A 14,862-nucleotide genomic window follows, 5' to 3' on the forward strand; every position below is an offset into this window, starting at 1 on the left:
CCTAACCCTAACCCTTAAATGCACCTTAGAACACACATGCATCAACACTACAATGAGCGGGTGGAGGGAGGTTTGGAGTCTTCTCTCACCCCGATTCTCTGCGGCCTGCTGGAGCGGGGGGGCTAGGAGGAGGAGTTGGCCGTCCGACTGCGGTCTGGAGTGTGGGGCCTCCCTGCTGCTGCTACGGAGTCCCGGCGGTCTGCCTCCCCCCACCGCAGGGAAAAGGGTAACACCACCTGGGTCTGGGTGCAGTTCCCCCCTCCAGGGGCAAGGGTACCTAGACCCGGTTTGTAGAGTACGCTTGGGGAGTGTGATCGTGTGTACAGCGTCACTTTATGTCTGTCTCCACGTTGGTTGAGTGTGGAGTAAGTGCATATGAGAGCATGAGGGTGGGAATGGATGTTTGTATATGTGTGTGCCTGTATGTCTGTGTCTATATGTCAGGTTGGGTGTCAAGCGCCACCTCTCTGGGGACATCTCAGGCCCTCCAAGGTTTGGAGGCCTATCTCCCCCTACTACCACTTCCCCTCCCAGTGGCGGACTCCCTCAGACATCGGTGCGTTGGTGGTTCTTTGAGTCCAGGGATGGGCGTCCAGGTACACACCGGCTCACTCCTTGGCGGCCGCTTATCGGGGCCTGGAGCCTGGGGCTCGCTCGGGCCACTTCGGAGGTGGGGTGCCCCCGGCCTCTCGGCCTGGGGCTCGGTCACTCAGGCACGGCTGGCTGCCGGCGGAGCTCACGGGCGCGTCACTGCAACTCCCCCTGGCTTCTGCTCCGCGGCTGCTGAGTGAGCCCTCATTTGGGACTCTCCTCAGCTCTTTCTGGGACAGTGGCGCGGCTGCCCCTCTGTTGGTCTTCCTTGGTCTCTTGTGTTCTGGGGGCCTCTGGATGTCTGGAGTTTTGATCTCCTCCATACCTGCTTCATGCCCTGGAAGACGGGGCTGTGGCCCCCCCACACCCTCTAGCAGATCATTACATGAAGGAACCTTTTAAAAAAACAAGCGCGTCCATGCTCACAGGTGTACACACGGGTGATCACACCCACAAACTACACCCTTTTTGGCTCCTACCTCAAAGCACACTGTGTTCTGTTGATCTTATGTGCTGCACAATAATGTTTAATATTTAGTATTTACTGTCATATTCCCATATATCATTGTGATGTTGTTTATTCTATTACTCTTGTTCTCTTCTGCTTGTTTTCTTTTTTCTTTCTCAGCAGGTGATCCAGGTGATTGATATATGCATTTTTTTTTCTGCCCATTCTGTTGGTTTTTGTCTTTTGCCCCTCTCCCCCGTCCCTCTTCTCAGCTGTTTCTCTTTCCCTCTTTCTTTCTCCCCTTCTTTCCCCCAGTCAAGTCTGTCCCGTATTCAGTAAGTGAAAATAAAATTAAAAAAAAAAAAAAAGCCAGAGGTCCCTTTACTACGGTTCGGAGCCACGGACCTGTTTTATACGCACGGAATAGTTTTCTATACGAGATCGCTGCAAAAAGTGCAGCCTTACGTAATGTCCACCCTACTGTTATTCATTTTATATTAAGATTTAAAAATCTAGTTGGTATTGGTATGGTAAGTAGCCTTCAGTAATAGTAATAAATCACACAGCAATAGTACATTCATACATGTTTTTTTCCTTAGAAAGAAAATCAGCATAGACAAATTATTATTTTTTTCATATATTTCAAACCCTCACAAATGCAATCAGGCAAATAATAATAAATAATAGTAATACAAAGAATAACAAGTACAACAACAATTACAGTCATTTAATCATTAATGTAATAATTTAATTCTTGAAACACTTCTACAAAGCCAACATTTCAATATACTGGTTCTTCTTCAGGGAGGAAGCAATCCAGTATATACTATGGTTAAAAAAAAAAAAGCAAGAATGCAAATACAAAGCAACAGTAATGCTAATACATATGCACTTAAAATAGTTTATTCATTTTAGTTAAGACTGCTGAAAACTGATACCTTATGACTTTGCCGTGCCACGACCAATTATTTCCTTTTTTGTGTTTCGCTCTGGTTTCAGCAGAATTATGTAACATTTTGGTCCAAACAGTGCCACCAATAGGCCAAAGCTTGAGGCCAAAATGGCAAATACCTCTACTGCATCTGCATATTTACCTGGAGAGTTGACATAAGCAGGAACAAAGGCCACCCACACGGCACAGAAGATCAGCATGCTGAAAGTGATGAGTTTGGCCTCGTTGAAGTTGTCTGGAAGATTCCTGGCTAGAAATGCTAGCAGAAAGCTAAGGATAGCCAGTACACCAATGTAACCCAGTAGCACTGCAAAGCCAATTGTAGACCCAACCACACACTCAAAAACTATTTTGTCATTGTAGTACTGAGTGTTTTTATGAGGAACTGGTGAGGAGGATATCAGCCAAGCAGTACATATAGCTGCTTGGATTGAAGTAAGAACTAATACTGTCCCTCTCTGCTGTACAGAACCAAACCACTTAAGATTGGTTCCCCCTCCTGGCTTTGAGGCTTTAAACACTGCCACAACAACCATTGTTTTCACCAGGATGCATGAGACACAAAGCACAAAGCTGATCCCAAATGCTGCATGTCTCAGTTGACATGTCCATAGCCTTGGTCGTCCGATGAATAACAGTGAACACAGGAAGCATAGTTTCAGTGATACTAAAAGCAGGAAGCTCAATTCTGAATTGTTGGCACGGACGATAGGTGTGCTGCGATAATGAGTGAAGATCCCCAAGACCACAGCACAGATAAATGTACCCAACAATGAAGCAGTTGTCAAGCAAATACCCAGAGGTTCATGGTAGGAGAGGAACTCTGTTTTCTTAGGAACACAGCGATCACGTTGAGGGCTTGACCAGAAGTCTTCGGGACAACTGGTGCACTCCAAAGAATCTAGTGTAAAGTGGAAGATACATTTTTTTGTATTTTCAGCATTCACCCTAGTGAACCAACTGCTTATATCAGAAACATTTTATGATACTAACCTGTTTCATTGCTGAACTTTCTTTCAGAACAACGCACACAGTCGAAACAGCACGCAGGTTGCCCATTTTTTCTAGCCATGCGAGTACCTGGGGGACAGCTTACACTGCACACTGACTGCACTGGCTGCAAGGTTAGTTATACCACATATATTGTACACAACATTATTGTATTGTACTGTGTCACACAGAACTATTTAAAAACAACATTAAACAGAAGTAACCTGTTTAGAGTCAGAGTTCCAGAAGATTTTGTCTTCATCAAGTCTGAGTTCTTCACCTTTCAAGGCTGTCTTCTTAACCACGCCCACATTCTGAACCTTCGTACTTCCATCAGGTAGCCATTGCCAATTCATGATATCATATATTGGCAAGGCATCACCATTTTCATCAAATGACACTTCATCTCCAAATGGAGTAGTGAAGTGAACTTTTTCCAAATAATGCATCAACTAAAAAAAATAAGATCAAGAGATTACCATTGAAAGGGACGTGAAAAGGAGACTTGATTATAGACTCAACTGATCATTCTTAATTCTCAACTGATTTTATTACAGCAACTAAGGATAGTTTAGTTTGGCATTGCAACTTGTGGAATAACAGAATTTGCAACATTGTTTTTTATTTCAATTTACTGAAATTAACAATCTTTAGTCACCACAATGTCTAGTCAAATGTGCAGTTATTCATTTTTATTTTGCAAATAAATTTGCTCATCTCACACATGTAAAATAACTATGTTCTAATGACAATGTTAATAAAATCTTGTGTTTCCAAAATCTGTCTTTAACACCAATTACTCACGTGAAAAAGAAGTTCACAGGAACACTCTTACTATTTCCATAGGAATTAAAAGGGTAAGTAGCAGAAAGGTATTGCTACTCACATGTACTTTATTAACTGATCATCAGCAAGTGTGACCACCTCTATATAAACAGAAGATTCAGGAGTTTGGTGTTCTAGAGCATTCACGTGTGTTAACACAATGCCAAATTCTTCCCAGGAGAGTGCGTCCCAGCAAGGTTGCCTGAAAGTCAGACTATGCACTGCTTACAGAATTTCCAAAAACCCAAGATCTACATTACAGATTCTACAAGATTAAATTATCATGTTAAATGTGTAAGTTTGTGACAGTACAATTTGAAGAAAACTAAAGTGTTGCAATGGACGAAGTGCTGTACATAAACATACCTACAAAATCAAAATAACTAAAGCAATGTTGTTAAAAAAAGAGCCAGTCTTCTGCAAAAATGTGAGACATTGATAAATCATACAGAAATTGATTGCTCCAAGTTAATGCTACTAAAGGTGGTTCTCCAAGCTATTGAATCAAAAGAGAGAGGGCACACAATCTCTACTTTTAAAATTAGGCTTAAAACTGTCCTTTTTGCTAAAGCATATAGAGGGATGGATCAGGTGAACCCGAATCCTCCTGTAGTTATGCTGCAATTGGTCTAGGCTGGTGGGGGATTACCATAATGCAATGAGTGTTTTTTCTTCAGTCACATTTCTCACTCACTATGTGTTAGTAGACCTTTCTGCATTGAATCATACTTGTTATTAATCTCTGGCTCTCTTCCACACCATGTCTTTTGTCCTGTCTTCCTTCTCTCTCCCCAACCGGTTGCAGCAGATGGCCGCCCCTTGCTGAGCCTGGTTCTGCCTGAGGTTTCTTCCTATTAAAAGGGAGTTTTTCCTTCCCACTGTCACCAAAGTGCTTGCTCATATGGGGTCTGATTGTTGGGTTTTATTCTGTATGTATTATTGTAGGGTCTACCTTATAATATAAAGGGCCCTGATGCAACTGTTGTTGTGATTTGGCGCTATATAGATGAAACTGAACTGAATCGAATTGAAAGAGTGTACTTAGTTTTTCACAGTACTGTATAACGTCCCATTTAAACATTCTTTTTCACTTGAGTGTAAGAGCTGAATTTTACAACAATAAAAATAAATGTTAGTGTGTTAACCAATACCACACCTGCCATGGCTCTAATTTTTGCAAAGTAGCACAGCTGTTCCCACTGAAAGGCCCCCTCCCAGGTGCACAGCGTAGCATGTCATCAAGGGCATATGCAAGAGCATACACCGCCTTGTAAATATTATACTCAGGCCTGAGGTTAGAAACATCCAAAAACTCAGTCTCCATATTTGCTAGTTCTTCTTGTCCAGTGCAGAGTGCTCCCCCACCTTGTAACCAACCTGATGGAGGTGGAGCAAATCTACACTGAAAGGTGTATTCCCAAAACTGTCTTACCTGAAAAATATTTCAAACAGTCTTAAAAAAGATATTTTCTTTTTTTTTTTAATTTTGTGAGTACAAGTGTATTTTAAAGTTACAATCTTACCATGCTATTTCCATTGTTATTTCTGTCATAAATGTCAGGATGCATTTTCATTAGAAAATCCCTGAGCCCTGGTATTTCTCCTCGACGAATGGCAATGCCCAGAGTGCCACTCAGATATGGCATGTGTCGAGTTGTTTGGAGTACAGCTGCTGTTGTCCAGGCTTCACTAGCCATCCACTGCAGCCCTGTTACATTCTGCTTTATCACCTATTTAGAAATATAAGGAACAAAAAGAATCTGTACATAGTCTAGGATTGAATCATTACAAATCTTGAAATCATTACATACAGGGATGGAAATTGAGATCTCAGTAGTGGTAGGAAATGTTGGTTTACTTGCTATGCATTATGCTTATTGGTTCTTTTTTGCACATGTGCTACAACCAGCTGATTTTGGTTCATGTGACAGAGGAGGAAGATAGTGGCACAGTTTGATGAAAGTAATTTTCATATCCACTATGGACATTACTTTTATTTTTTTGTCCAAAAGGACATGAGCATGACGGTAAAGTGCAAACTTCAACCTGAGCAAAAACAACTGCCTCATCCTGCTAACACAACTTCAGATCTTTACAAGCATCTGCAAAGATAGCATGCTAATGCTAAACTAGCCAAGAATCAAGCATGATGTTAAAACTGAGGGAATGATGACCCCAGCCCAGCAAACAGACCTTGAACTTCAAAAGGTAACAAAACCAGTCACGAGCAGGCTGTAGCCTCCTATTCTATCTGTTCATGTTTCTAAAGTAGAATCTCTGTGGCAATGACTTTGAAGTCTCTTTGTGCTGTTTTCATCTTTGCTTTGTGTTGTGGGCTTTGTTTTCCTACCCGAAATACAAGGAGAAAGATTATATGTGTGTCCTAATTTGGATAAGGAGTTGTGCTGGTGTGTGGGGCTGTAGCCTAAAATGCTAATTATGAAACAGAGAAAAAACAGAGAAACGCAAAAGTAATGTAGCAAGTAGTATAACGAATTTCTTTCTCCTGAGAGTAATTAAGTAGCATACTACATTACTTTAAGAAAAGTGAGCTGGAAAATATATGTAATAAATTACTTTTTTTGACTAATGACCCCATCACTGATCACAACAAAGAATGGAAATACCTCCAGCATCCATAAATATTTGACCACACAGCATGCAATTCATTTGCATGAATATAATGTCTGTAATATAATTTACATCTCTAATTACTAAGCAAGAGGCGGCTGATGAATACAATTTGATTTAGATATACCTCCTCCATTAGTTGAATCATGTGGATTTGATGTGCAAAGACAATTACCACACGTGCTGTGGACTTCTTCATCACCTCAACAATCCTCCTTAGTTCAGCTGAGTTTTCACCCCAGGGCAAAATTTCTGAGTAGGCAAGACAACTTCCACCAGACTGAGCCAACGCTTGTCGAAATGATCTCGCTACATGGACTCCATAATCATCATCACTTACCAGCAGACCAGCCCACGTCCACCCAAAGTGTTTTAGAATTCGAATCATTGCATGAACCTACATAAAGACCAGTGAAATTCTTAGTTTAGGCTTGAATTATATTTCAGTGCAAACAATAAAATTACATAATCACAGTTTTTCTTTCTAATCAATTTGCACAATACGTAATCCAGAAAAAAATGAAAAATTGAAAAAAAAACTGCGTTTTTTTAGTTCGGGGTAACTTACATCAATTCACTTGCTGTAAAATACATTTGCTCTTTGTAGAAGAAAGTTTTACCTGAAAGGCATCACTTGGAATGGTTCTAAAGAAAGACGGAAACTTATGACGGTCACTTAGACAAGAGCATGTTGCAAAATAGCTCACCTATCAAAAAACACAATTGAAATCAAAACAGATTGATGCTGAGAAGCTGGAACTAATATACAATGTATATTTCCTATTTTTTCATTTTGTCATTTCTCACCCTAGTGAGAAACATTAACTTTAATACAGCATGCCAAAAGCACATGTAAAATACAGGACAGGAAACTTACAATTGGCATTTTAAATAAACCTATTACATCAGAGGTTGCAATAGAAAATGTTGAGAAGGAATCACCCACGATCCCTACAACTGGAGGGGTCCCCAAACAGTTCTCGTGAAGCAGAAACTTTTCCTCCCGACCACTGACTAATGATAATGCAGCACTGAATCCAATTACAAGTGTGGCACAGTTGTCATAAAGACTGTATCCAAGAGTCACATTAGGTAGCAGATTGGCGTTTTTGTTGATTTCATCAATAGCAAAGGCCATTGTCATGGCATGCCTGAATCCAGGAGGGTCAAACCTTGTAAAAAACAAAACAAAAAACCCCAAAAACTCAATATTGAAAATTAACAAAAGTATAAAAATCTGCACCAGTGTTTGCTTTCATGAATTGGTGCATTTAATGCATGAATATAGTACTTACCCTTGGCAACTCAACATGTTTGGCTCTGAGGTAAACGTTAGCTCAGGGAAAACAGAGGTGTAGTGAACTTCAAACAGCCCCCCCAAAATCACATCTCCAGGTTTGTGCATCCCATTAAGATAAAACTGTCTCCTTAACTTGCAGGTTGAGAAAAGAGACTCTGAGATGAAAAAGTGGGATGAGAAGTAAATCATGATCACATAGAAATACAAGAACTTCAGTGTGTCAAAAAATGGCCCCATAATGACTCTTTCTCTTTACACCACTTTTCTTATCTTAATTAATGCTTACCTCATTTTATATCTCCTCTGGTTTCTTTTTCATTGTAGTATAGCACCACCTACATGCATATTTTATGACAGGGCATCCACTTTCTAGGTACATATTAGCTCATTAGATAAAGAATACCCTAATGACAATGTCAACTTCTGGACAACTTCCAGACTATGCAAGATTTAGTGCAAGTAAAGTAGAGTAGTAAAGCAAGTAGTAGAATCAATAAATTCGGCATTACTAACTTAATATATTTTTTGCTGCTGCCCCTGCGGCATTTTTGTAGAGAAGACAAAGTTGCTATTTTTGTAAAAAAACAAAAACAAAAAACAATAAAGGCCATAAAAGTGCTGTCAAAATTAACACGTTAACAAAGATTAATCAGTGATAATTAAAAATAAATAAATAATGCAATTAATGCATCTGGAGCGCAGAATGACTCGAAATCCCTGAAACGTTTCTGTCAACGCATTTCAGGCAGTTTGTCCAAGAGTTACATTCGCACATGTGCAAATGGGCAGTAGGTCTGGCAGTGATGATAAATGCACATTGGCCCTCTTGATGGGAAATTTGAGTATTAAAAAAATAACAAGACTGAACAGTTGACTGACATAAAGTCGTATGCACATTGTGGAAGAAGGAATTTTCTTCTTCAGCTTAAAATATCACATTGACGCGATGCATACATTAGTCGGGCCTGCTGCTAGCACATTGGCTAACGCGTCACTCAGCTTGCAATGAACCACCTCACAGCGTATCGGGGGCTCAGTACGTCTACCTCGCAATTTTTGACTGACACAAATGGCAAGTGGATTGCAACAAACTGCAGAGCTATTAATATCGTTGAGAAAACGCGGTTTAAATAGCTTTGGTTCTTATTACCATTATCTATTTGTTTCTTACTGTATTACTATTTATATTTCATTCCTGCACAGTTGGTGTGCAGCTTCCATAATTTCGCTGTGTATATGTACAGTGACACAAAGTGCTGTTCCATTCTATTTTATTCTATTCTTTTTCACAGAAAAACTACTGCTTATAAAAACATTATCAAAAACATAAAAGAAAATTGGCAATGTAAATAAATCAAGTTTCTTTACTTACTTGTCTACAGTTTTATCTTTAGTACTGTTAACACTATGGAGACCAAGACTCACGCGTAGACATGTATCTTGTTGATTGTATGTTAGGCTTATTCTGTACAGCTGGCTCTGAAGTCAGTGACCACTCAGAGAAATCTAAGGAGTACTGGCCATTATACATGCCCGTGGAACCTAAATCTCCAGTTCAGTCACCCATTCTTGCTGATGTTTGCTTCCATGTTTTTACTTTACTTTTTTTGTATAGCAACAACAACGCTGATCAGAGCACCTTAAATTGTGATTGTGATTCCAGATAAAGTAAGAGCAATTCTATCTGAGCAAGTACTGGCTGACACTGAAGAGAAAAGGTCTTTTTAACCAGAAGAGGAAAAACAGCAGAGAATATAATAGAAACAGTCATGGTTATGTTTTTCATTTTTGGTGTATATATTAGTATTAGCCTCTTTTTTTAAGTTGTTAGTATTTTAAGATGTGTTTTTGTGATTAGGCTATATTTCAAATGTCTTCAGTTGACAGTAAAAGATGAATTGCTCATATTTTATTTAATCATGTTGTCCACTAGGTGGTAGTAGCAGAGTGAGACTTTACAATTATAGCTTCTTTTAATATTTCTTAGTAAATTTCCAGCATTAATTTGCCAAAGACTCTGTGTGGAAATATTATACAGTTACATGACTGCAAACATGCCAACTTAGAACTCTCAACACATAAACTGAGCTAAATGTATTAAACATCAAATGAAGAAATACTGAATGATAAGATAACTTTAGGATATCTCCAAGCCTTATCGGGGACAAAGTTTTGTTTTGTTTTGTTTTGTTTTTTTAGCTAAATGAATCCAGCTAAACTCATAGTATCTGTCAAGGCTATTTGTAATATACACTCCTGTTTAGAGTAATGAATGACCGTTCAGACTTTTAATCAAAGACCACTGCGTAAGATCATGTCCTCTTGAAGGCGTAGAGCAGAGCCCTTTCTCTAAAACCCTATATAAATACCACTTACACACATACCTGGCATCAGGGAGAGATGGCAGTCTCAGTTCTTTTAATTGGTCTGGTATCTGCTCTGTGTTTGTTTCAGCTGAACTCAGTTTTTGCCTTGGGTGTGTCTCTGGATAGTCTGAATCAAAGGAGTAGCTTTACAGGTGCTTGGGCTGGTACTGAAGCTTCTTCTGTGAAATGTAAGTTGCAGGGTAGCATTCATCTACCTGCATTCTCAATGGATGGGGACTTCATTATTGGGGGTGCTTTCTCTCTTCACTCCTACACGCAAACAGTGAGCCATGATTATACCATCATGCCTGAGCCAGTAAGATGCAAAGGGAGGTCAGTATGGAAAAAATTATGAACATGTTGCATGTATTGTAATGGTAATCTTTCTTGCTGTGTGTTATCTGTATGAAATTTCATCTTAACAAAATCTATGTAGCCTACAATTTTAACAGTGAGGTGACTGTCTGTCTGCAGCATAAATGCCGATGAGCTGCAGTTGTCACATGCAATGGTCTTTGCCATAGAAGAGATTAACAACAATACAGAGCTGCTGCCCGGAATCAGGCTTGGGTATCAGATCTATGACTCATGTGCATCAGTTTCCATGACAGTGCATTTGGCATTTCAGTTTTTGAATAGCTTGGACCTTGTGTTTCACACTGGCAAAAACTGCTCCCAGTCAGGTATGGTGATGGCTGTTGTTGGTGAGTCTGGGTCTACGCCATCCATCAGCATGTCACGGATCATCAGTCCCTTTAACATTCCTCAAGTAAATACTTTAATTTTTTTTTTTCAAACTAGGTGTTTAAAATATGCATGCACATCTGCAGTTCTTATAGGATTACCTTGTCTTCTTTTGTTTTAGGTGAGCCCCTCTGCCACATGTACATGCTTGTCTAACAAGCAGCAGTACCCAAGTTTTTTCAGAACAATCCCCAGTGACCAGTTTCAAGCTGCTGCTCTAGCCAAGTTGATAAAACACTTTGACTGGACTTGGATAGGTGCTGTTCGGTCAGATTCGGATTATGGAAATAACGGCATAGCATCTTTTCTAGAAGCAGCACAGAGAGAGGGGATCTGTGTGGAATACTCTTTGTCCTTCTATCGGACCCACCCACATAGCAGGATTCAGAAAGTAGCAGATGTTATCCGCAGGTTTCTATATGACGTGGGAATTTAGTTTCATTTATTTAATGTAATCTTTCATGATGTTATGAGACAGTCAAAAAAATTATTTTGTCTCTAAAGGTCAAAGGCTGTAGTTGTTGTGGCATTTGCATCTTCAGGAGACATGAAGATCCTGTTTGAGGAGTTATCACGTGAGCCTTTCCCACCTCGACAATGGATAGGCAGTGAGTCATGGGTGACCAACCCGGGATTAAGGAAGTACAGTTTTCTCGCTGGGACCATTGGATTTGGAATTCAGAAATCTGTAATCCCAGGTTTCAGAAACTTCCTGTTGAATCTCTCTTTTGCTCAAGTGGCTGTATCACCATTGCTTACTGAGTTCTGGGAGGATTCCTTCAACTGCACAATAAAAGAAAGTGAGAAACATTTTTCGTTTTTTGTTTTTCTTGGTTGTTAGAGTTTCTTGTAAAATGTCTGGTCTTAAAAAGGCCAGACATGTTCTTTTTTGTAATTTAAGCAATTTCAAATCCAACATAATCAAAAAGGTCCGTTACTGCAACAAATCATAATCTATATGTTTAACCTTTAGGTCAAGTTTAGGCAGTCAGCCAACACTATTACTGTGGCCCCTTTTCTCAAACGTGACTCTTTGTTTGTTGAGTGATATGTTCAAAAGATATGATGTTAAATGGATGAATTCAATTGTCTGTCATTTTGGTGCCTTTTTTATTTTTAGGTAATTCTGCAGGAAAGAAAGTATGTAATGGAACTGAAGATATAAAGACTCTCCAAACCCCGTACACTGATACATCTCAGCTTAGAATTAGTAACATGGTGTACAAGGCTGTGTATGCAATTGCACATGCCATTCATAATGCATTATGTCAGGGAAGAAATGTCACAGCTCAGTGTGACAAACTAACCAAATTACAGTCCAAGCAGGTCAGTAAAAACGAATCAGTCATTGCCAACATGTTTCACTGTCTCTAAGAAACGTTAAGTGAAACATTACTTTTAGTTGTTCAAATATTGTTTTGTTTTTTCTTTCCACTCCCTTTATGTCTCAATTCATCCTTACAGATTCTAACTGAGCTGAAGAAAGTAAATTTTTCCCGAAATGGATATGATGTGTCATTCGATACTAATGGGGATCCTGTGGCTATTTATGAGTTGGTTAACTGGCAAAAAACTATGGCTGGCATAACTGACATAGTGACTGTAGGGCTGTATGATGCATCACTGCCAGAGGGCCAGGAGTTCCAGATTAACAAAAACATCATCTGGATGGAGGGCAGCACGAAAGTAAAAAGTCAAATTAATGTAATCTTTTCAGTTTTATAGCAAACATTTACATATGTTACGCTGCCTTTTTATATTACACAGGTGCCAGTGTCAGTGTGCAGTGGGAGTTGTCCTCCAGGAACTCGTAAAGTGCTGCAAAAAGGAAAACCCATTTGCTGCTATGACTGTACCGCATGTCCTGAGGGAGAGATTAGTAATACTACAGGTAAAGTAAAATGCTTGTCTGTGCATGTAAAATGTTTTTATGATGCAAATCTGCAACATCGAATACATTACAAGAATAAATTTGTAATCTATAAAGCCAAAATTAATAGAAGCACCTTAACTCCTTTTTTTCTCCCATTCAGATTCTGCTGATTGTTTACCCTGCCACATGGAATTCCAGCCTAATGCAAAGAGAGACACTTGTATTCCTAAACCCATAGAGTTTCTTTCTTTTCAAGACATCCTAGGAATCATCCTGGCTACATTCTCAGTTCTTGGTGCTTGTCTGACTATTATCACAACTGCTATATTCTTACGTCACAGGACATCTCCAATTGTCCGAGCCAACAACTCTGAGCTGAGCTTCCTGCTGCTCATCTCACTGACTCTGTGTTTCTTATGTTCAATAACTTTCATTGGAGCGCCATCTGAGTGGTCCTGCATGCTGCGCCACACTGCATTTGGCATAACCTTTGTACTCTGTATCTCCTGTGTACTTGGGAAAACTATAGTGGTTTTAATGGCTTTTAAAGCCAGACTTCCAGGTAGTAATGTGATGAAATGGTTTGGTCCTCCACAACAAAGAATGACTGTTATGTCTTTCACCTTTATTCAAGTTTTAATATGTACTATTTGGTTGGTACTTAGCCCTCCATTCCCAATAAAAAATCTAACCGCATACAAGGAGAAAATCATCCTGGAATGTGCATTAGGCTCTGCTGTTGGCTTCTGGGCTGTGCTTGGTTACATAGGCCTACTTGCTGCCTTTTGCTTTGTTTTAGCTGTTTTAGCCCGCAAGTTACCTGATAATTTCAATGAAGCCAAGCTTATCACCTTCAGCATGCTGATATTCTGTGCAGTGTGGATCACCTTTATCCCAGCATATGTCAGCTCTCCTGGAAAGTTCACTGTGGTTGTGGAGATTTTTGCCATTCTGGCCTCCAGCTTTGGACTAATAATGTGTATATTTGCTCCAAAATGTTTTATCATATTGTTTAAGCCTGAGAAGAACACCAAGAAACATGTACTGAGCAAAAATTAATCATAATTTAGTGGTTTAGAAATTGTTAATGTTACAATTCAAAGTCAAAATTGCATATAATTGTAAATCAATTTCTGGATACTGGCTACACATAATAGACAACTGCCTGACTACACATATGCACCTACACAGACATACAAACTTCTGGTATTTTCTCTTAACAGGGTCTCTCACATGGTATTCATCATCAATACTTTCATTATTGTTTGCTATTATTACTGCTATCCATATTATTATTATATTATATCATGTCAGTGCTGTGTTGGTGGGTGATTGGGGAGTGAACTGGGCATCTGCACTGCACCCTCAGCACTTTTGGTGACTTGCTCTAGACCCAACCGTTTCAAGTGGTTAAAAGGAAAGTCATAATTTAATAAAATCTCTTATCTCTGTATTTACATAATGATTGATTTATTTTTTCATTTATTTTTGCTACCTATACTTTGTAATGACACTACTATAACTGTTATTTCATATTATTATCATTATTATTATTGTTGTTATTATTGTTATCGTTATTATTATCATTATGGGCATTATTGCATTTGAGAGCATTTTTATTTCTTTATATAGTTTATGTAGTTTGCATTACTACATGAAATTATTTCATTTACCATTTCAACCAACACACAAACTGGACTGTACATAGTAAACAGATACTGGACTCACCTTAATAATGTTTTTGCACAACTTGCTTGTCTTTTTTGTCTGTTCACCTGTCCTTACTGGACCTGTTTGTCTTGTTTACCTCACAATAAAACTAAAAAAGAGGAATTCCACACCTTCAAAGCACATTACCGAGTTCTTCTTCTTTGTTATTTAGAAAACTTTTTCTGTGAAGTTATTATACATTTTTTAAATTATTGTTTGTATGTGTCAATTTATGAATACGTAATTCAGAGTAATCAGAGTAGGGGTAGTAATAGTGAATATTGAAATAAATGTAAAGTCACATTTCACAATAACACAATAACAATATAATTCTGATTTATTTTTCAGTTGTTTCGTACAATGGAATCTAACATTTCCATTTGAATCAAACATGAGGTCCAAGACTGCAAATTTAAGTTTAAAGTGAACTGA

At 38.9% G+C, this 14,862-nt stretch overlaps 2 protein-coding genes across 2 annotated transcripts; one reads left to right on the forward strand and one right to left on the reverse strand.

Annotated features, from left to right (window-relative positions):
- Window positions 1–717: 717 nt before the first annotated feature.
- LOC113036648 (extracellular calcium-sensing receptor-like) lies at window positions 718–8,877 on the reverse strand. Its single transcript, XM_026193060.2, has 9 exons — window positions 7,733–8,877; window positions 7,315–7,609; window positions 7,058–7,144; window positions 6,565–6,834; window positions 5,330–5,536; window positions 4,963–5,238; window positions 3,206–3,433; window positions 2,985–3,108; window positions 718–2,892 (listed from the first exon to the last, which is right to left on the reverse strand). Exons 1-9 carry the CDS (start codon window positions 7,972–7,974, stop codon window positions 1,979–1,981), a joined length of 2,643 nt encoding a protein of 880 aa, XP_026048845.2. The 5' UTR covers window positions 7,975–8,877; the 3' UTR covers window positions 718–1,978.
- A 656-nt stretch (window positions 8,878–9,533) lies between these two features.
- Window positions 9,534–14,168, forward strand: LOC113036472 (extracellular calcium-sensing receptor-like). Its single transcript, XM_026192853.2, has 8 exons — window positions 9,534–10,436; window positions 10,578–10,872; window positions 10,969–11,258; window positions 11,352–11,647; window positions 11,968–12,173; window positions 12,312–12,533; window positions 12,615–12,738; window positions 12,881–14,168. The coding sequence occupies exons 1-8, from the start codon at window positions 10,138–10,140 to the stop codon at window positions 13,777–13,779; spliced, it is 2,631 nt and encodes an 876-aa protein (XP_026048638.2). The 5' UTR covers window positions 9,534–10,137; the 3' UTR covers window positions 13,780–14,168.
- Window positions 14,169–14,862: the final 694 nt, after the last annotated feature.

The sequence above is a fragment of the Astatotilapia calliptera genome, chromosome 14 (genome assembly GCF_964374335.1).
Source record: "Astatotilapia calliptera chromosome 14, fAstCal68.1, whole genome shotgun sequence".
Lineage (NCBI taxonomy): Eukaryota > Metazoa > Chordata > Actinopteri > Cichliformes > Cichlidae > Astatotilapia > Astatotilapia calliptera.